This window comes from Ptiloglossa arizonensis, chromosome 4 (genome assembly GCF_051014685.1).
Source record: "Ptiloglossa arizonensis isolate GNS036 chromosome 4, iyPtiAriz1_principal, whole genome shotgun sequence".
NCBI lineage: Eukaryota > Metazoa > Arthropoda > Insecta > Hymenoptera > Colletidae > Ptiloglossa > Ptiloglossa arizonensis.
This window is the reverse complement of record NC_135051.1, coordinates 5,540,301-5,563,647: the sequence shown is the minus strand read 5'-3', so window position 1 is coordinate 5,563,647 and position 23,347 is coordinate 5,540,301. Positions and strand designations below refer to the sequence as shown.

Genomic DNA, 23,347 nt, shown 5'->3' with positions numbered 1-23,347 from the left:
GTCCCTCCGTGGGTTCCATTTTTCCCGACCACGCTCGTGGAATGACTAAACCTTCGTTAGACTTTCATAAGGATCCTTAGCGACCATCCGTACAATTAATTTTCCAATTTTACGACGACACGTCCCACGGTAATTGCACAGTCCACTGTCGACCTTCGTCTTTTTTTTCTCTCTCTCTCTCTCTCTCTCTTTCTCTCTCTGTCTCTCACTCGCTTCGACGTACGTTCGATCGAACGCGCCAATTTAATAATCGAGAAACGCGAGCCGGAGATCGACGATCGAAAAATGCAACGAAGGACGGGTGTCTCTTTAGGGCAAGCACGATCGATCAAGGCCTATCGTACGTGTCTCGTCGGCCACGGTCGATATCTCGTGCACGAAATTGACTTCTCGAAAAAGGATAATCGTTTCCAAGAGTTCTCCGTAACCCCCACAAAGAATCCGGACTTCAAGGAGAGATAGGAATAGGATTGCATCGATGTTTCTTGTCGTATGGATGCACTGGGTGTGTTAGAAACTTGAGGTCAAATTTCAGGGGGATGTGGTACTCGTCGAGACGAGTGAAACGTACAGACGAATGCGCGAGTTTGAATATTATTGGTTTTTCAGTTACGAGAAGTTTCCAACCGTGTGTCTGTAACTGCGTGGAGGACTTTACTGCATGCCTACGTGCAGCTTGTTAGGTCTGGGTTGAGTAAAGTGAACACAGTAAATACTGGTGTTACGTAGTTGTGGATAACCGATGTCATTCAGCAATAGTCACAGAAGAACTCTGTTAGTTTGTGCGTAGAATTTGTGTTTAAATTTTCTAAATAACAATTCGTATCTCGTGAAGAAAAAAATCTTATTTTCCTTCACTTAGACGAGTACTTCGTATTCCTGAAGTTTGACCACAAATTTCTGGAATATCGTACGTACATCAAATTGACTCTTTTTGTCTAACAAATGTATCGCAATTCTTGTTCGATTATAGGTGATATAATTTCGAAGGCTTTTCAAATAATTTTTCACATACAATCGGATTTCGGAACGAATATAAATTTATAGTACGTAAAGAAAAAGACAAGTTTACCTCGATACGACCTTGAAAACCCCCACGCATTAAAAACCATACCGATACCGGTTCGAACCAGCTCTCAAAATCATAAAGAACGCGTTTCAGCTTCTTTTTCTTGAAATTAGTCATCCATGAGGTGTATCGTCACGTCGATTTAAATCGCACGCCCTGCACGACGGTTCAAGATCACGGATCGTGGATTCGTATCTCACGATGTAATTTCCCGTACGTTCGGGTATCAATTTAGCCCCTTATTACCCACAATAAAGCGTAATCGAAATAACTCGGTCGATCGGGGCCGTGTAATTCGCGATTGCACGCGCGTTGCGATAGCATTTCTTCGCGTAACAATTGGCTAGCAACTAGGTGTGTACGTGTAACAGAGATTGAACGTAATGAAAACTTTCTGACCGCTGTTTGGACCCGTAAACCCCGCCACGTTCTTTATTGCATCGGGGCACAATAATTACCGGACGCTCGTAAACCGCGCTCTTTACGTTCCAGGCGCCCAGTTCGTTGGGCAATCGGTTTATAAATCAGCCCCGATACCGAGATCAAAGTTGGGATATCGAATTGCACTAATTAGAGACAACTCTAGGAACAGCGGTGTCCGATTCGGTTACGATGATCGTACACCGAGAGGTACGCAACAACGAATAGGAAACGACCGTGCAAATGGAACTGGTTTCGGAAATTAATGCTTAATTATTCCATTAACTCTTCCCGTATCGCGTATCGGGCCCCCTAGGGCCCTGAGAGACTTTCATATTGCCCAATCAGAGCGTTGGTACAACTTTTCTTAGAAATTGATAAAGATAGATTGAAACAATCGATTAAGCCTTGTAGATGAATTCATATGTATTTTCCGGGTCCAGAGAAACTGACAACTTTCGTGTGAGTGGATCGATAGAATTACAATACTTAATTGACAAATATATTACGCAAAGGAAAAATAAAATTGTATAATTCACAGGACATTTTTCACTCGACTCAGTGCGTATTCATTTCTTTGGAAATTAAAAATGGTTCGACAAAGTAATAGGATCTTCGCTCGAAATATTTGTGCAAGCATATTACGGGTCCCTTTTGACCCGGACGTGGTCTCTCCCACGCCTAAATATTACGAGAGACAATTAATCACACGCTACAACAATTTCCGTGCACGTTGTATCGAATCAACGACGAAAAGAATCGGTAGAGAAACTTGTCCCAATGCCACGAGAATTCTCTTTCCCAATTTCTTTGTCCTGTCTCTGGTTTTTCGCAGAGACACCAAGGACGGACGGAACATTGTCCTTTTTACGAATTCCTGGGAGATTGTTCGCCTCGTATCTCACACTCTTGCTAAAATACAACGTTTGCACAACGTCCATAAGGAAACAAGAAATTCTCTCGGTTTGGGAGATTTTTAGTCGGGCGACAGGATCGACGGTCGCCATGAGTAAAAAGAAAACATGGCGACACTTTCATGGGCGATGTTTGTTCGGTTTTTTTTTTTTACTTTTTTTTCTTCTGGAGGGTCGAACGAATCGAATTTAGGAGAATCCAGGTTGCTCGATCGTTCAAGGATCGAGGTTTCTCGTGTTGCTCGTGGTATTGGAAAGCATCGGCAGTCACCTTGCACCGTGTCGTGGCTGAAAGCACGCTAATTATCGGGTGAAGGTCGACGATTCCATTTTTAACGAAGGTCAAGAAACCGACACGTCCGCCATTATCGAGCCCTTTCTCACGAGGAACGACCTCGAGTGAAAATCGAAACGATTCTCGATGGTCGGAGGATTCTTTCCACCGTGTAAAGGTCAAGAGCGCCACGAAGGAGATTTAATAATTAAAAAAAAAAAAGAAATTATTAAGTCAGGTACTTGGTTCGAGGAATACTCGAGGCTTTGAAGTCTCGATCCGTTGGAAGCGTACTTCTTAGGAATAGTAATTAAGTTGTCGATTCAGACCGAGATGGAATCTTCAAGATGTTCTGGGATTCAAATGTCGGTTAGGAAGTTTGCTCTTTTTATGGTGAACGAGTTAAAAATATTGAAAATATGGCGTCGAGATGTTTTGCCAAAGAATTTTAATGTGCAATAAAATAATCAATGTCGACGTAATATAAAAATAAAAAATTATTTCTACGTAAAATAAACTACACAAGAAATGTAGGAAAATGAAAATCGTGATGTAGGAAAATGAAAGTCGAAGAGTGAGAATTTTCTGAGATGATAAATTACTCGACAAGGTCCTTAGTACAGTTGTGCAACACAATTTTAATTTTCAAGGCATGGAATTTTATTTTATAGAGCAATCCAACCCCGACGTAATTATTCCGGGATTGGTTTCGCAATATGTTTATCACGCTAGTGGTCTCATTGCTGTAATTATCGTCGTTCCAAAAACGTGATCGACGAGTTTTCGCTCGAATTGACGGCCACTGGAATTTCCAATCTCAATAACGAATTGCGCATGCAGATATCGCGGTGACCTCGCGTCCAACGTCGACATTACGCGCGACATTACGCGAGAAAGAAAAAAAGAGCGACAGCGGGTTTCGCGGCGCGATCAGTTTTTGTCACGGGTAATTTCCGTCTAACAACAACGCGAGTCGAGCGATAATCGTCGGCAGATGACACCGATTTATTCCTCTCACGCGCGATCCTTCGCCGGAAATTATGCAGACTCCCGAGACCGTACCGCTGGCTCGCCGCTCGTTTGATTAATTACTTCGTTAAGTGTAATCGACGTCGATAAGATTTGTTCCCCTCGATTCTGTAACAACCTCTCTCGTATACTATTTATTTATTTTATTCGAGCAGGTGTGCAGCTCTCTTATTACGGAAAGGGGAATAAACTGAATGAAATAATACTCTCGGTAATAGTAGTTCTAAATCGAATGATACTCATGGTAATATATTCCGATCGTTAATAAGATACTTTAAACGAATTACCAGAGCCGGAAAAAAATGACAATATTTTACTAATCCCCGGTGTATTGTGCAATCGATTAATTGAACATCTTGGGTAAATTTTGCAAGTCCAAAACTGTTCAATAAAAACCGGCCCGAAGTGCACACGATTGCAATCGGATTGCTCAAGTCACTTTCAGCAGTTAGTGAAACTGCTCGCGATTGGGGGAAACGTAGTCTTTTCTGCAGTGAAAATCAAAAGTGTGCAAGGAGACGTTGAGTAATGAGTAATTGTAGGTCGATGGAGTTTTGAAGGTAACGAGGTACGGATATATATCTTCGGGAGGGTGCGAACAATTATTTGTTAGAACACGGTTCTATGGCTCCTCGCTAAAATTAATTCCAACTGTCGTTAAATTTGTCAAATATTACACGAACGATCAGGAATTTCGATCTCAATTTAATTTACTTTATCAACGACCCGTTTCTTGCGTTGCTCCACTTATTACGGTGTACAATATTTAAGTGATAAAAAACAAAATAGAGCGGGGTACAATTTGTAGTATAGTATACAATATTTAAACAATAAAAAACAAAATAGGACAGTGTACAATTTGTAGACGAAAGTAGCTTTGTAAAGTTGCAAGAAGGAATCGAACCTGGATGCTACGATTTAGAAATAAAAAATTTGTTTTTGGAATATTGGCGCGATAATTTTAAAAAATTGGAAAAGGACGAGACGATGAACGATCCGTTTATCGAAAACGGAAGTACACGATTCGTTCGAGTTCTCGCTGAGAACGATGCTCGTGCTTGTAAATTTCTCGCTGACCAGACAGCTGTTCTTCCGACCGCGCATGACGTCATTAATTGCGGTTACGGATCCGGATTCCGATCGAGAGCACGATGCTATAATCGCGCAGAAACGTCACCGGGGATATCGTGAACGATCATCTGAATAGAAATCGCGCAGGTAATCGGCGATAATTTGATTTTGCAAGAACAATTGTCCGGGATTTCGCGTTCCTCGATGACGGTCGATACTTTATACGTTCATTACTCAAGAATTCACCCGCGACACGTGGATTTCATTAGATAAGTAAATCGAGGAAGGAAAATAACATCGACAAGCGAACCAAGTGTCTCAAGGCCTTCGCGAAACATTGTCTTCCGAGGAACAGCATCCTGTTACCCCAAACGAAGAAGTGAAAATTCAAAATTCGAACCGACGGTGGAACATGGAAGTGGAAATGTAATTATATGGAATTGTATCATCTATTAACGGTATTATGGAGAAAAATAAGTATTTGGACATTTGAAAAACAAATGGAAGTAAAAGTGCCAGTAATACGGGCACGCGTGATATAAAATTGAAATTTTATCAGGACAGTGACCCTGAATGCAAATCAAGAATTGTACAGGAATGCTTATTGCACAAGTGCAATCCCCCGAATTTCAAACCCGGAAGTGGAATTCAAACATTGGGTTGTTCGGAAAGTAATTTCATTTTTTTTTGGTGAAAATGAAACACGATTTGTTTTAGAGTGTATAAGCATTTTATTAAATTATATATTCTCCATTTTGGAAACCCAATGGTTTCGAGTATCGACGAAGAAATTCTTCGAAAGCAATTAGTGAACCACGAGTACACGTCTCGAGCAAAGGTAAAGAGACTTCTAGCTCACAATTTCCAGAATTTCGAGCCTCCAAGCGGAATCCAAATAATTGAAGGTATCTACGTCAGACCCCCCGTGACGTATCCGTAACGCCAACAAACACTGCAAACCAGGTCCCAGAAGGACTCGTACGCGGAAGGTTGGTGCACATTTGTCGTAGATTCGACCATCGTTGGTTATTTCCGGCGTCGAAATCGCACGTACGCGCGAAACAGTTCGAAAACGTACGCGAAGCAGTCCTTGCGCTTAGGCGGTGATCGCTGGAGTCATCGTCACGATTTCCCCGAAGCGATCGATCGTCATTCGGTGTCTCCGTGTGGCAGGGGTTACCTTGACCATCGTCAAGGGCCGCGGTTAGAGGGGCTCGTGTACACGGGGGGAGGGACCAAGAGGGGGCAGGGGAAAAAGAGTCACAGTGGCCTCCAGCGGCGACATATAAGTCCCAGGAACAGCCCCCACTTCGCGTCAAACGGTCCCGGTACGGCAAGCGTAGCTCATACACCTACGATCCATCTTTATCGCCACCATTTGGTCCGTGTCACGGGTCCAGCCGAGTCTACGAACCGACTTAACACCGTTAAGAGAAAAGGCCCAGGTTACTCCCTTCCAGAGATATCGTGTCTTCGGTGAGAGAGAGCAAAGAGTCGTGCATCGTATCATTGGGACTCACTGTGGATTCGTGGTCCAGCTCGAGACAAATCGGGGACTAATCGCGACGAAATTCAACGATCCGGGAGGACCATGAGGATCGTAAGTAATACAATTCCCGCGCAAAGTACACGACGGTGGAGCGAGTGGCACGGAAGAGACCCGCGATGGGAAAGGGAAGTTTTTCTCCGTCTGTTTCGAGCCGAGATTAATTGGAGGGGGCGGTGAAATCGGTGGGGGGAGACTTTCGCGAGAACAGATAGCGCGGGTTTGCAGCGAACTACTCGCTGCAACGTTCGATCGCTACGTCGAGACTTCAACAACGCTTGTGTTACGAGAAACGCGCGCGAGATTCGTTCGATCGATCGGTGGGACGTACGACTGGATCCTAGGGCCCCGTGCGAGCGGGAAATGTGGCCCGATTGAAATCATCGGAGACGGTTGTCGGAAGCACGGAAGATCGACGCGAGAGGGATGTCGCTGTTGCAAGTGAGGACACGGTTCTGTTCTGAATACGTACAATTATTCTACGAGTTACTTTTACGAGCCTTTGATCCATGTGTTCGCGAGTTCGAAGGTCCAGTTTGTAGAGACCAGTGGAAACTGGTTGCATTTGCTTCGGGACGGTTCAGTTCTACGATAGACGAAGATTTTCACAGTGAGAAATTTTCTCGATGAGTTCGCAATGTTTGTTTAGGATTGTTGTATCATTTCTTTTTTAAATTATTGCGGTGGAATTGATTCACGATAGAATTTTTTTTCTGGTAGAATTTTTTCCATAGAAATGTTTCCGCTAGGATTGTTCTTTCATAGAGACATTTTAACGAGAAATTGCACGTTAGAATTTTTGCATGCCAGAATTTGTTTAGAGTCTGTCTTTCTCCGTCAGAATTTGTTCGTGCAACAATCTATTTACGCTAGAATTACTTTATCGGAACAGTGACCCTGAATCATCATCCCGTGAAACGTACACGTGATCTAGTGATTTTAGAAAACCAGGATATGAACAATTTCTCAACACAAATTAAAAGCTTTGAGATCTATCGTGTTGGTAAACGAGGTGTTGACCTAGAGCATTTGAAAAATTTCTCAACACAAATGAAAAGCTTCGAGATCTATCGTGTTGATAAACGAGGTGTTGACCTAGAGATAGTTAAAATTAGTCGGTCAGAAGCGTCTCGACGTGAAACCTTTCACGGAGCGCAAAACTTTCTACGATTGTCGGTTAATCGGGAATTATCGACGCGAGTAATTACCCTCCCGCGTTTCGAGGCATCAATCTTAACTCGACGCGAGTACGCCACCTCCTTCTCCTCCGGGAGTAAGTCAGCTGCGATAACATCGGTCGTTAGAAAAGGGAGAGCGAAGTGACTACTCGCCTGGTCTTCTTCGTGGCCACGTAAAAGCGGGCAAAACGCAGGATTCATGCATTTTGCCACAACTTTCTACATTCTCGTTTCTGGAGCCTCGCCTCGGATCACGGAACACGGCACACACGGTCGTCAGCATCTTGCTGCGAATTCTGGTTTATCTGTATTCATCGCGGTAATTAGTACCGCGAAAGAAATTGCAACAATCTTCGTTAATAGTACACCGTCGGTGTAAACACGGTTCTTCCCTTCTGCGATTGTTACTGCTTTTCGTACGTTAACGACGCGTGGCAGGAGCCGATGATTTCTAATGGATAGAGCCCAAGTATCCTTCAAAAGTAAAAGTTTACTTTATTTTTAAATTCACGTGTATCGTCGAAATTGGGTTAAAGAGAGCTGGGTGTAAAAAATATTCGTTCGACTCTTATCGGTAAGGTAACTAAAACAATAGTAACAAACGAAACTAGGGTATAGTTGCTCGATTCTTGGATAAAAAATCAAAGAATGGGAAATCTAGTAGACCCGCCTTTCAAATATATACACGCATCAGAAGTATCAATGAACTTCAAAAGACCACGAAATAGTTCCTTTCTCTAGTCGAGAAAACCCTCCTTAATAAAGTAATTATTTTACAATAGGGCATGTTTCCTCTAAACATACAGTTCTCCTAACTCGAAGAAGATAAAAAATTCTTACTTACTTAAGCTCTAAAAGATACCATTTCTTTTTCGATAATTGATTAGTTTCGACTCGGATAATCGTAGCGGAAACGTAATCAACTTCGGTAGCTGATCAAGAGTTTGCGTTTGCATCGACCGGAACAAAAAAATTTCGACAGCACGGGGACAGGGTAAAGAATAATAGGAAGAAGTTGAACGGACGTCGGGTTCATTCACGGGTTTGTAGCCGTCGGCGAGACAGGTCCACGTCCTTGCCCCGGGCTGTCGTAATGTTCGCCGTTGAACTAACGCGTTCGTCTGATACCGGATTGCTCGAGCATTACGCAACGAGCAACTGGCACCGCGTCTGTCAGGAAGACGATTCCCAGCTGATGGCGTGCTCGATAGAAGAAAATTCTTCGCGTGATTCACTTCTCTTCGTATCGAACGAGCTTCCACTCGATTCGTCGATATTTCGAGTCCGGTGAGTTTTCTCTCTCCACCTCGTCGGATTAAAATTTTTACGACGAGTAGCGGAGCGCTCGAAAACCAGCAAATTTTTGTGGAGAATTGTGTTACGTGACTCGTATCGATTCTTGATAAACGTGGCCCCCCGTGCAATAACCCCAGGAATTCCTGAATCTTTTCGTTTAATTACTATCCCAGAAGCTTGGAAGAGAAATTTGTAATTATAGAAAAAATTAGAATGGGTAATCGTTAAGTCGAAATAAATTTTGAAATATTTAGTTTAAGGAGGTAAAATTTACGAATAGAGAAAAAGTTGATGGAAATGAATAATTTGAATATCTTCAAGTCGAAATAAATTTTCAAATATTTTGTTTAAGGAGATGAAATTTATAATTAGAGAAAAAGTTGATAGAAATGAATAATTTGAATCTCTTTGAATCGAAATAAATTCAAAAATATTTAGGAAAAGTTCACTCAGAAGTAAATATCAAAATCTTTTCTACACGACGTACAAAGGACACTCATCGCCGACGGGGGAAATATTTGTTAATACCCGTACACGACTCTCTAATAAATTCAATTTATTCTCACAAAATTACACCGGTTACGAAAGAGCCGCTAATACGTTTTGCATAACCGGTCCTCGTTGTTCTGCGTCGATCAGAACAGGACGGATCCCGTGGAAAATATCGCGACGCGACTGTTTCGCTCGATCATTACTGACGTTCGTGTTTTCTCACCTGGTCGACCAGCTCGCGGGATTATTGCACCCGTGAATTATTTCGTAATAGGCTATCGAATCCCTGATCGCGTGACCAGAACCGGAGGCCAGCTTTTCAGTTTAGACGGCGATTGATGGCGAGTTTTTTTTTTTTTATTTTGTGACAAAAAAAAAAAGAAAATGAGCGGAAAGAAATCGAAGTCGTGCAGTCTCGTTGCACAGTTGTCTCGATTTTAATTATTACGGTTGTTTCCTTCGCGTGACGACGGGGAAACGATACAGGGTGTTCGTGGTAAATAGGCCGAAGCCTTGTTGACTGATACTACTCGCCTAAGTCGGATAAAAAATGTTCGAAGGACCTAGGTCGACCGAACGATCTTTCATCGAGACTTATCGGGGCCCGAGGGTAATTATTTACCTTACGTATGTAAGGTAAGTAGAGAAACGTGTCTGAATTACTCTCCTTGTCTTGGTTTTCTCTTCGATGCATTTATCGAGGTAGAAAAATAATACCAGATGGAGAAAAACATTTCGATATTGTGTTTTGAATCAAATTTGGTTATTTACACGAACCAGATCATTTCTCTTATTTTATTCCACGATATGATACTGTACGATTCGTAAACGAAAGCGATTAGCCTTCGTTTAAAAAAACCAGTATCACGATATTATCCCTTGAACGTCGATACGAGGTTATTGACTCTTCGTTCGATATTTCCAGAATGAAAAATAAATAACAACGCAACACGAGAGAAGAAGAAAGTGTGGACAAATTAAAGTATTCGAAGTAAGTCGTTCCGATCGTTCGTTTTTTACAGATTTCCTTCGAAGAACAGCACCGCGACGTTATCGTACTTTTATTAGAAACCAGTGGGAACAATTTTCGAGAACAGAACGTGATTAGAGAGACGGTCGAGATTGCATAGGTGTTACGTGCAGTCGGTAAAATCCTCGATTATTTCCGCGCGATTTCGAGGTATCTGGTGCGTGAACGACACGCGAGTCCTGCGGTCGTGTCCCTGCGTTCTCGCGATTTTCAGATTTTTTGCTCGCGAATTCCGTGGTTTTCGTGAACGCGCTACACCGTGCTCCGTTACTTTAATCGTTTTTCTACGTCGAGAGATAACAACTAATAATAATATCCATTTAGTAAAAAAGGAAGGAAAAACATGCACGCTGGTGTTGGTAAAAAAAGAGCGATCGAGATCAAGGAGAAAATAGATGTAACTTGTTCAGAAACACGATGCTTCGATCTCGCTTCGATGTTTCCGTTTCGTCTCTGTTCGGATTGCGAATAAATCGACGCGGTTCGGGCGTGTTTCGAGCTAACGAAATCCCCTTGTTGTGCATGAACGATTCATCGGTCTACATAAATCGTGCTTAGTGCCGCGTGCCAGGTCCGATTAGTCATACGGTTGAAAGGCCGATTTCATCGCCGTTTTACCATTCGTTTGTTTTTCCTCATCGACAAACGGTAACTGCGTTCCTTCCTGGCTGTAAATCACGCGATGGAGGGGATGTGCTCCGTTTTATGCGATTCTCGATGCAGGCGATACACAAGGGGCGAGGTGAGCTTTATTTTAACGATTTTTTAATGTAAATTCAGCGAGTATGCACGGCTGTTGAAATATTTAAGAAACGGTTCGGTTGTTTTCGAGAACGTTTGCGCAGAGTAACAAGGATCAGGTAGGATGAACGAGCACTGGTACATTCCTCGTGAAAACACGAACGAAAAACGACTGGTACAATTTTCCCCATACGGGGCTTTGTTTTCGAGAGAATTAATTTCGAAAATTGATCCGCTTTGCCAACGATACATGGTACGCGTCTGTCCATTACTCGTTATTTCTACTTGTGTCGGTGTCAGTGAGTATTGACGCTTGATATTGACTGTTTTTCATCTACCTTGCTATCTTGTGACCAGTTGGAACCAATTACTGCAGATCATATTATCGTGAGTGTTCCCGACCACCGATACAAGTAGAAATAACGAGTAATGGACGGACGCGGTCGCCAACTCGATCGCACGCGTACTCGATTAATTCACCGAATCGATATTTTCAAGAACGTGACCAAACAAAGTTTATTCTATTTTTTAATTCTTCAAGAAAAATTATCTCCTTATAGAATCGTTTTTTGCACCACCTGTGTACAGAATTGTCGAGTTCACGAACGATCGTGAAAATATTCTCGAGAAGGAAATCTCGTGGAAAAAAATTCCATTTTACTTCTGTATTTATTTTTTCAAGAAAAATTGCCTCGCTCTCTCCAATATTCTCGGGAGTACTTACACACAGAATAGTCGATTCTACGAACCATTGCGAAAGATTTTGTTTTCAGCGTCTCTCCCCAGAAAAAAATTCAAATCGTGGGCGGTCGGTCGATAATTTCGCTGCACCGACAACGCCCAATTAAACTTGGCGCGACAGTTTAGAATCTGACCCATATTTCGTTGGAACGCTTCGTGGTCAGTTCGTGGATCGATATCGTTTGGAATTTCTGCCCTGGCGGGCAAACTTGGCTAGGCGAATGGATTTGAACCGAAAGAACTGGTTCGCGTTTTTGTTTATTACAAACGTGACGCAATTTTGTAAAACAGTTTGTCGATCAAAAATTCCCGGTGAACCTGTTGACAATTTTCGACTCCTTTCTCGGTTCCGAGCCGTTGGAGAAATGCCATGTGGTGCTTTTCCTGGTGTTCGTCGATCCGTAACGACACGTGCGGATCGGAAGTGTCGTTCCTTTTCTCGATCATCGAGAACGAGTTTTACCCCTTTCGCGCGTCCGATTCGATTATATTGCAATCTGGTTTTCAATGAATTTAGTGTAACGACCGGGTTAGGTTTAATTGCCTGTGGCCGTAGTTAACCAATCGACACGCTTGCGTTAAAACATTAGTCGATTACCGGAATACTTTCAAAACGCACACCTCCGGGTTCGTTGCATCCAAATTGGTAATAAAATTAAAGAAAAAAAAGACAAGAAGAATTCGTGGATTCGAAGTTGGAGTTTTATTATTATTATATTATATTATTCGAGTCGGAGTGTAATCGGTGGCAGTGTTTCAAAGATAAGAATTTTTATGCAAACTTGTATCATTTCCTGATAAACCGAAACTACTGTTCAGAAGTATGGGAGGTTCCGGTGTGATCGATCCGTTTCTAGTTTTCCTTGTTTGATTTTGGTTCTTGCAAATCTTATCAAGAACCGAGTACAGGAATTTTTATCTACATTAATTAACCGATAAAAATGTATCATTCCTATGCGATTACACGAGTTCTACGTTTTCTCCTTTCACCAGCCAAATTATGTAAAAATGTTCTTTCACTCGACCTTAGACTCAACGTATAGTCTCAACCGTAGAATAAATAAAGTGAACAATTCGTAGACCTCCCAATGAACTGTGTAACCACGTTACATAATTATTGACGCCAGTCGCATATCCACGAGTCACTGCTGTTTGCAATCCGCGTGTTGGAATTATCATACAAGTCTTCAAGTCTCCTATCGTTGCACGATCTGCAAGATCCATACTGCAGATGCATCAATGACCGAAAATTGTCCAATCGTGGCACGCCTGAGGCCGATATAACAGCGTATTCAATGGTCACGTGCAGTGGCCGGTCGTTCCACTTTCTAATTACGAAGACGTTCGTTTTCTAACACCTTTGGCCCTCTCTTTATCTCGCAATAACTGGCCTATCGCCAAGGACGATATCCGCCGTGCAATGGCCGAAGATTGCACAGAACCGCGACACACGCGTAGGATGAAATCGCAATCGGGGATGCGCTTTCACTAGTGTGGTACAGTTTTGCTATGGAAACCTCCGAATGAGAACGATCCGCCTTTGTGACTGTAATGAAGCGTTAGATTTAGCAAGAATCGAGGGAACTAACCTTTTGCGAGTACGTTTTGCTCTTATTTCGAGTCAGCTTTGAGTTCTTGAATAAAAAAAAAAAAAAAATACTTCCGTTTCTTGGATATTTTGACAATCACCCCCCTTTGAAGAGTATTACTTTTCTCGATATTACAAATTCGAACCCCTTAGAGACGAAGAAAATAGCTTCTCCGAGTGAACAAACGTCTGCAGACTTCTTTTAAGGTTCATCGTGTCGAACAATAGCCCGTTTAAACGTCGACGTCACAATGGACCTTTGTTTCTGTGTATTCTCTTAATATTCTCGCAAATTGTTACGTGGCTGTTACACAGGGTGTCTCGAAAATTGGTACTGTACTTTTTAAATAGCTTCTAAGAGAAACGAAAGGCTCTTAATTTGTATATATTATTGAAGAGTGATGGTAAATGCCGCGTGATTAGTTTGAAATTTTATTATATCAAAATTGGATCGATTTTCGGTACACCCTATCGACGAATCTACGCAAACTCGTGTATTTGGCTAGAACAACGAATTCCTCGACAACCATAGTCGTTTCTCCTCGTTCCGGTGGCGTCGTTTCGTTCTCAGAGCGCATTCCGTCGAATTTTCTGAACGGCTGACCTCGATTATCACCTACCTTGCACAATTGCACCGCGAGACACTGTGTAAGAACTTTGTTCGCCTCCTGCGAGGAATTGGTCGATGTAATTTTTCTCCGCTTTAACAACACGTTAGCAAGTTAACTATCAAGATCGTCAAAGTAACAAGTTTCAGGTCCCCCGTTTGAAAATTATTAACATTACGTTAGTATTCGTGTAGAAATTTAACTAAATTGTTATACAGAGCATCTCGGTCGAAGAAGGTCATCGTAACTCCTTTGTTTTCAATGACGTAACGAAAAATGTTTACAGAACGATGTAAATAATCTTGGAAGAGGAACTCCATGAAAGAAAACTTTTTTCCAACATCTTTGTTCTCATTTTTTTAAATTCTTTCAACGTCAACATGTTTACCACATCGCATAGCTTGTTCTCGTCGAGTATTCGTTACATTGACCTGTGCAGTAGTAACTTGTGTCAATGTTCTTGAAATTCTACGATTAGCAATCTAATAAATTTTGAAATGGAAAAGAGTTTCTTGATCGTTGGTTTAATTATCCGTGTAAAATGAAATTTCAGTCACGGAGCAAAAGAATGATCGTCCGTCAACGCTTCAACGTTGATGGATGACGAATTTCGACGCAGTGTTGCGCAAACTCCGAGTGCAAGAGTGCAACGAACACTCTACGCGCCTCGTATCGTCCTTAGTGTTGAAATTAGACACTCGTGTGGTAACACGGCTCGTGGAACGTCTGCTTTTCATTGGTTGTACAAAGAGAGGTTGCGGTAACGCGTTACTATTGCCGTCTGCTTCAATTTCGTAATCAAACCGACAGATTAATAACGCGTGTTTCCCCGTTAAAAAAATAATGGCTTCGCGACAAGATGATCGTCGTCGTTTCGCGACCGCGGCTCGTGCACAGCCAGCAGCGTGTGGCAGAAGTAAAAGCAAACAGATAACATTTTTTACCGACACGATGTGGGCGTGTTGTGACAATGGTGGTGCAAGTGTAACGTATGCGCATTCCAGAGCTGCGCGATTAAAGACACTGACTTCTGTGCACCATTGTTATCAGTGACAAACGGGTCCTGTGTTGTCTAGTAAATTCTTCAAACTGGTTAACAGTCGGTAAGAATGTAAATAATTTCGAAATCTTTTCCTCCTGGAAATTTGGAGCAATATTTATCATTTTATCAAATTTCTCGACCTCTTTCTCAAACCTTCGGGGACGGACAAACGAATAGGACTTTATATATTAATTTTCTATTCTCGTTAAAAAAATGAAAAAAAGAAGAAAAAAACCCGCAAATTGATCCCTGATATATTTTGTTCCAGTTTAATTACATAATTAAAAAGTTTAATTGATTTTTTATTTTCATTCACGTTATATAACATTAGAATAAAAATTCATTGGAAAAAATACGAAAACAAGGAAAAATACATAATTCCACGTTCTTTACATTTTTTTTTTTTTTAATTTTCGTGTCGATGCACGCGATACATTTCCCCGTTGCATTTTTTTTACATTCGTAGAATCCAGGGACGATAAGTGTCGGGTCGTTGCGCGTGTAAATCCCCGAAGGATTGAACGAAGAAAAAAACAGCGCCCTCTAAGACCAAGGAAGAGAATTTTTCGTTTCATATCATCCCCGGGATCTCGAGGCCGCATAAAGTGGCCATAAAAAAGAGAAACTATAAGAGTAATTCAGCAACGGATTTAATGAGCCGATTTCGCGCGAAAATTTCCCGAGTCGAGCGCCATGATTCGTACGCGATCGTCTTTATTCGTGGCGTCACGGAATTGACGGGCGAACCGGAAATGGGGTCGTGTTTCCTGTTCGAAAATCGCCCAGAACTTTCGTTCGTGTTGCGCAACCAGTGTCCGGTAAACCAGATACAACACGTGTGCGTTGCATCGGCTGATATTAATATTGCAGAATGCACGTACGACCGGAGGCAAGAGGGAGAAAGAGAGAGAAAGAGAGAGAGAGAGAGAGAGAGAAAGAGAGGGTAGGGGCAGTTTCTCTCGGATGTAAACGCGGAAGCACTTGATTACACGGTGTGTTGTGCATAGGCTTGTATATTTCGCTAAACGATCTAACGGATCGGGACGTTATGCGCTCGAGATGCATGGCGGTGCGTGTTGCACACGATCACGGTGAAACTCGAAACTCGATGCGGTCCCATTGCGTTTGCAACAATCGAGGGGTCATTGTTTTGACGCAAAGACAGCCTTTCTCTCCTGTCGTTCACGTCAATGTTCTCCATTCGATTGGAACTACGTTTCAACAGTTTCAATGTCGCTAGAATTTTCAAGTTCTGAACTTTGCTACGGAACTTTATAGGTCCTTTTTGACCCATAGTGTTCTCGAGAAGGGTTCGTGACTTAGGATTATGACGTTCGTGACGTTGATGATCTCGACGACGACTACATGGGGCTAATTGTTTCCCATTGTATTGGTCTTTTATCATTTTTAGCATATCCATGGACACATCGTTGTTATCTGGTACCGTCAATTAAGTAGCTGCTCCGTAATATACTCTTTCGTAGTATTCTTTGAATCATCAGCGAGAAAGGGACTAAATTGAATAACAAAAGTACAGAAGTATCCATGATTTTTCAATTGAAGTTCATTCGACCTCTGGAAGAGATACAAAGGGTACTCCGAAAGAATGACAAAGACACGGATCCGTGTTTCCTGTGACTTTCCTACTCGAGTGGAACCAGCCTCGAGTCGCCTAACTAACCACTATACTTTATAATCGCGATCGTTATCAGAGAAAGTAATCATTATTCAAGCTTTACGGTCCGCTCAGTATCACGAGCCGGACAATGTAGGAACAAAACGCGTTGCACACTTTCAGATGCACTTTCGATGGCTCGCACCACCGAACTCGGAATGTCGAAAGGTATCAGAAAACGAGCGAAATCCCCTCTGGTGGTTTTGCATGCATCGAAAGGAAAATAATACAGTGGATCGACGCAGGCGTGTACAACGATCGCTTCGTAGAAAGGGAATCGATGGGAGGAAAAAGAAAATTAAAGAAAAACAGACACACACTGGGACGGTAGAGAATGATTGTTCCGATAGTTCCAACCTACGGGGAATACATATTCCCCTCGTACTTCGAAGTGAAGCGATTTACAATCTGGTAAAAGAGCTCTAATTAATAATCCTCGAACGAATGACCCGTTCCCTCCGAAATTACGCAACAATTTCGGTGCACGGTTGTAAATTCTGAAATATCTCCCTTGGGTGGGCGTTAAGTGTGTCTCGGAGTATTTTTAAACTTTTCGAGTTTAGTTAGCACGTGTTCAGCTAAACCTGACCATTCACCGAAAACTTTCGCTGGTAGCGAACACCAGCACCCCTCATTGACCCAACCGATTTCTAAGTCCATTAATTTCCCGTTGGAACATACTCGCCGAACGAACCTCCTTAGGTTACCTTACCTCTCCTGTAGTTTATTTTTTCTAACGGTACAACGCCAGAACCGCCACAGCAGTCAATTTAATCTGTTTCGAACTTCCTCGTAAAATTACTCGATAATTAATGGTGGTGTTTCTCTTAGCGATTCTTCGTGACTAGTGGTAATTATACAATACTCCAGAAAGTTGTGGTACAGTTTCTGCAGAATACTCATCGAAATTAGTAGAAAATTCTGTATAAATATTAGTTTAATACCATTGGTTTCGGAAGTCAAAGTATAGTTACTTCTTGCTTTGTTTTTGTATTCCTTACGAGAGGGAGAAAATTTCAGGAGAGGAGTCATCAAAATGATTAAAATAGTCCGAATAAACATGGGTCCAAATATCAAAACTTTCGGTGTTACAAGTGGAGTAATTCTTCGCTTTACTTTCGTATCCTTTAAATAACAAATTATACTTACAAGTGTCTTGTAACTCCGAGAGTAATAATATTTCGACTCGTATTAATATTTCATATTTGAAATAATTGAAACTAGTGTAATTATTTGCCTTCGCCCCGGTAAATGTACAACTGTTTACAATATTATTTCGTAACGCAGCTCCGGCATAAATTACACGCGCACGAGTGCCCGCTCGTCGGTTTTTCCTCGCGATGATCGGCGCGCGTTGGCTCGGATATCACAGCAGCATGATCTGCCGTCACGGTGTACGCATATGTGTGCCGCGGTTTGTGGGCGACCTCGTGCCTCCGTACCCACAATCGAACTCGTGACTCCTCCAGTCAGCGGTTTCTGGGAGTAGTCGGTTTCTTCCACGTACGAGGTGTCTTTCGATGTTGTTCCGCATTTGAGAACCTTGTACGTTCGTATTAAGCTCTTTGATACGGCGTTTAGGCTTGTTACGAGCTACATCAGGTAGCAGAGAAGGACCTCGGAGAAGAAGGACCTCAGAGAAGGATCGTGCACCTTTTGGAAGCTCTCAGTGAGCTAGAAAAGAACTGCTTCATGCGATAAGTAATACTTTTTATTACAATCTAAGGAAAATTCGATTCTTTAGTTTACATGATACAATTCGAGGAGTTGTTCTTGTTGATGTCTAGTAGATATATTATTATTATATGGTATTGGTCACTTCAATTTCTCTGCAACATTTAATCCAACGTAACAGATGCTGCAAATAAGATTCTCGTTACAGTAATCTGTGAACGAAAGCTTCTCGATCGGTATCGTAACTTTTCGCAAGCATTCCAGCGCTAGTAGTTGTCTCGTTTATGCAAATTCCAGAAGTATTCTTTCGGTCGTTAATCGTTCGAGCTACGAACGATCCCACGATAATATCAAGAATCGAGACTCGTTGCCTCGACCTTGCTTTCCTGTCCGCGAATTGTTTTCTCGCGAGATTTGCACAACCACGTTCAACGTCCTCGTTCTCTCGTAACGTTAGAAAATCTCTCGATTCTAGAATTTAATTTCCTGATAGCGAGATTTGTACTTTTTTTCCCCTCTTTCAGGGACTCCGTTTCGTGGCAAAAGAACCGTAAGAAAAACGATCGTGGAACGTTATATAAATATTGTTTTTTCTCGTACTCGTAAGATTCGGAGGCGGAAATTGCAACGATCACGCCTTTCTTTGTACGTGGTACGATTGTTAATTAAAGTCGGTGTCAATCAACCAGCAATCCAAGCTCGTAGATGTATCATCGGGCTGTCTTTCTCTCCGCTTTGATCAACATCTTTCACCGTTGCGAGCAAGCAAATCCACTCTGCCGTAACTCGATTCTCGCAATAGGCGCGTGACACGTTTTAATTTTATGCAATGCACCGTGTACCTACACGTCGCGCTTTCGTTCGACAATATTTTTTTCATCCGCGATCGGTTCTCAAATTTGGAGAATTATTTCGAAAGATTGCGCCAAACGCAGTTAAACGGTCGTTCGATGTTAATTTCTATAAAATTCTTTCGTAGATTTATCACAATCTTATACCGAAATCTTACTTGCGTACATTTCTAACTCACATTGCAAAGTTATTCTATCGTTATCTCAACCAATCCTTATTACCTTTGCTACCGTAATATTGTTATTTGCAATTCATAGCAATCTCTTCACTTCTAAATTCCATTCATTTACATTTTACCACGATTAACCTGTTACGAAGCTAGTTCCCTGTTCGATGTTCATTTTTCTATCGTTCTCCCCTGGATATTCAGTAATTGATACATAAAAAGTTCTAGTTCGAAATGTTCCTTAATGCGCAATAGTAATATTGGTAACTCGCGAGCATTTGCTTTAATTTTATAATCGTTACAACCTTTTCCTCGTTCGTTCAAATTTTACCGTTATTAATTAATTTTTCTCTTCTCCGAAATATATTTCCCTGGAATTTGTCTCGTTAATTGAGATAAGTACGAGAACAGTTCCCCATTCGAACGTTGACTTTTACACCGATGACTAAATCTTGAAACGTTCGTTGTCGTAAATAATAGTTCGCTCTCGAACTCGTTGCTTTCATACTTTTCCGATTCACGAGCACCGGGGTGTTACTCGATCGTTATCGCCATCTATTCTTGTCCTCGCTGCTACCGTATCGTGTACCGTAACCGTATCATTCCTAGCCGTTAATTAATGGCAATTAATCGCCTTGACATTGCGCGACAAGCGTAAGAAAAAAAAAAAAAACGCGTTCGCGATGACGTGACGCCGCGGCTCACCTTGCTTTCGATACAGAGTACCGATCGTAGAATGAACGCGCGTACTTAATAATCATTGTGATATCTGCGAGCGGAATTCGTTACACGTCGGCTCGCGAACTGTTCCCAACACCGTAACGCAAATGGAATTCACAACGAGCGGATCGTTAAGCGGCGTAAACGATTTCATCAGATTTTACGTAACGGAAGCGGGCCACGATGAAAAACGAGAAGATCGCGGAATTCCCACTCACCTTTCCCGACTTTCGATCTCGGTGTAAATACACCAACGAAATTTACGGCTCGAAATCGGATTTCGAGCGATCCGTGGGGGGGCTGAGCTTTGCGTCACACGAATCGAGGCGCCGATGCCTCCTCTTCGAGCTTTCTTTCTAGCGCGTCATTTCGGAAGGAGATAACGTCTTCGGGAATATTTATCGCCAACGAAAAACAGGGGTCGTGACGTAATTTGTTCGGCGAAAGGAAATTGATTTCTCTCTTGCGGGCGGGGGGACTATGCAAAAACGATTAACTGGAGTGTGTTCCCTGGCTTGGAATAAAATTATGTAACGGTGGAATATTTCTACGAAGGTTTGTAAATCGAAAGATAAATTTTAATTGAAATGATCGCATGAGTGTATCCTCTTCGTACTATGTTCGAATGACGTGTAACGGTAAGAAGATGTACGATCACGAGACCTTGGAGTCATCGTACGGGATTATAAAGGGTTAATTATACCTCGAGCAACGTACATTTACGTATAAATATTCTTTGATCGGTGATCGATCGTCGTATATCGCTGAACGGTGGAATCGATTGAAAATTGTAGGTAGAAAACGATTATCAGAGTTTGCTAGACCGAGCTCCGTAAACTCGACGTACCACCGTAATTCATCCACGTTAATTTATTAAGTAACGCGTTACAGGGAGTCCGTGTTTCGAACTGGCGAGTTTCCATCGTATAGAAACGTTAGAGGGAACTAACAGTCTCTAAATGAGCACTTTGAACTCTGATTTTATTCCCCGGCTATTGGCCCATAAATTCTCGTCCATTGTTAACCAACGAACGAGTCGCTCGTAAAAATTGTCGCACGCCCCGTACCAACGCTATACAGGGTGTACCCGAACCGAACGAAAATTGCATTCGATTCAACGATAAATTGAGATTGTGGATAATTGAACATCGAGTATCAAAGTTCTACTGTATGTTAAATATATAATTTTTTTCTCTGTGGATAAAGAATTCAATTTGGATAAATATTGGAAACATTGTGTTACCAAAATTTGGGTTTTTTTTTCAGATCTATCCATCGACAAGCGATTACTATTTTATTTTAACGTTTGCTAGAATATCTCCTCGAGAAGAGTTTCATTATTTTTTGGAATGTTCTTACAAGTTTAAGTTTCTTCATTTTTTGTTTAAATTCCTCTATTTTTCTAAGTACTAGTTTAAAAGATTTTCCTATTTCCTCGAGTATAAATTCAGAACATTCTCCCAATTTTGTTTCGGAAATTCTTCGAATTTCTAAAGTTTGGTAGATTCTCCTAATTTCCTAAAATTAGTGTCTTTTCGTTCGGTTTCACCCTGTGTACAAAGCTCCGTGCTCGTCAATCATCCGATCGAGGTTACCGTTTCGTAGTTACGAGGGTTTTCAAGCACGCCTAACGAAGCGTCGTGTTAATCATTTTTCGCTGCCGCAGCACGGAATTCGCGGCATTAATCGTAACGGCGCTTCCGGTTCAGCGGGACTTGAACCGCTTTCGAGCGATTTCCACGTTGAATACTAGTAATTTTCCCTGGAGATGCAATTAAAATCCGAATCGCGCAATCCGAGCGAAACAGATTTCGACTTTCGTTTTTAGGTAAGATATTTTATAATTCGAAAGGATTAGGAAAGAATACTTTCATATGTGAAAGTGCAGAGTCTTGAATGCCTAATTGGAGAATTTTAAGTAACCCGTCTCCCATCCTCGATGTGTGGATCCGAGCAAGAAACGAACCAATCGGATATAATTCGGTACCAATTAACGAGAAGAAGGTTGTGCAAAGATTCGTGGTTGACGAAATTTCTTTAGGTTTGTGAGAAAAGAAAAAAAACCAATAACATTCAATTCTGTCTTTATTGAATAAAAATAACAAATACATCAGTTCATATATACAAAAATTGAATCAGCTCTCGAGATACTATAAAACACATTAACCAAATTTCACTTTTTTAATAATCAGAACACACCCAAGAGCTCTCGAAACATGCGACTCTCTAAAAGAATCTTTTCAACATTTTTTCACCAGCCTTTCCCATAGAGAACCGGAAGATATAGAAATCGGTCGATTGTACGGTTGATACGATTAAAATATTTGCGCGAGGCTAAGTCACGGGTCTGTTAGGACCCAGGATCGCAGTTTCTTCCGTGGTCATTTCCACTGGTACTACTATATCATAATTTCGTCTTCGGTGTTCCATTTCGATACAGAGATCTCCGTAAAAATATTGTTCCGTCGCTGGAGATGTTTTCAAGCCTAAACACCACAAAGAAAAGAAGATACAGGATCGATGTTTCTGTTGCAGAGAATTCTATTGGGCTTTGTGTTCGCCATGTTGGCGGTGGCCTCGGCCCAGGACTACAGTCAGCTCTTCGCAGGATTCGGCCCTTACCTCGGTCAATCTGTCGGGATGCGAGATCCTCGATCGAACAGGGGTACGTAGATCGTCGATACCCCCATCCTCCTCGTGCACGCATTCCCGTTCACTCTCTAAATCGCGATAATCTTCGATTTCGATTCGACGCCCTGGCGAATCGTGCTCGAATTTACACGGTAATTAAATTCTGCCCGCGTTTCTCGTCGAAGCGTAACGCGATTGTGAACGAGATGATTATCCATGGATCCCGTGATCGCGAAATCGAGCGCAAGGAGTTACGACGAAGGAGGAAGAAGGAACGTTCACCAATACGGATAATCGTTTCCACGACGTTTTACCGCGCGTCACGAGGACGAGAACACTTTTATCGTGGAAAACGGGTTTTCAACGCGGCGACGAGCCGAAGAGGTCTGCGGAGAGCTTTGTGATTAGCGTAACGCGTTCGTTTGTGGAAGAAAGTTCGTGCTTACGAATTCATGAGATCGATTCATCGATTTCTCGATGCACAGGTGAACCGCGTCATGTCTGAAAACCCGTATTGATCCACCACGGTTCGGGTAATCGTTGCTAATTGGATCGTCCGGGAATATCGAGAACGGTTCGTGGTTTCCTTT

At 42.0% G+C, this 23,347-nt stretch overlaps 1 protein-coding gene across 4 annotated transcripts in view; it reads left to right on the top strand.

Moving 5' to 3' along the window:
* Positions 1-6,086: 6,086 nt before the first annotated feature.
* The window catches only part of Wat (worker-enriched antennal transcript), a 28,043-nt gene continuing 10,782 nt past the window's right edge, over positions 6,087-23,347 (top strand). Inside the window, exons 1-2 of one of the 4 annotated variants that reach the window (XM_076309864.1) lie at positions 6,087-6,377; positions 22,662-22,791. In XM_076309864.1, the coding sequence (XP_076165979.1) occupies positions 6,369-6,377; positions 22,662-22,791 (139 nt within the window). In that variant the 5' untranslated portion in view covers positions 6,087-6,368. Of the gene's footprint in view, positions 6,378-6,564; positions 6,765-14,713; positions 15,101-18,267; positions 18,416-22,661; positions 22,792-23,347 lie in introns of those variants that run through there. The other 3 variants (XM_076309863.1, XM_076309865.1, XM_076309866.1) reach the window with 3 other exon arrangements.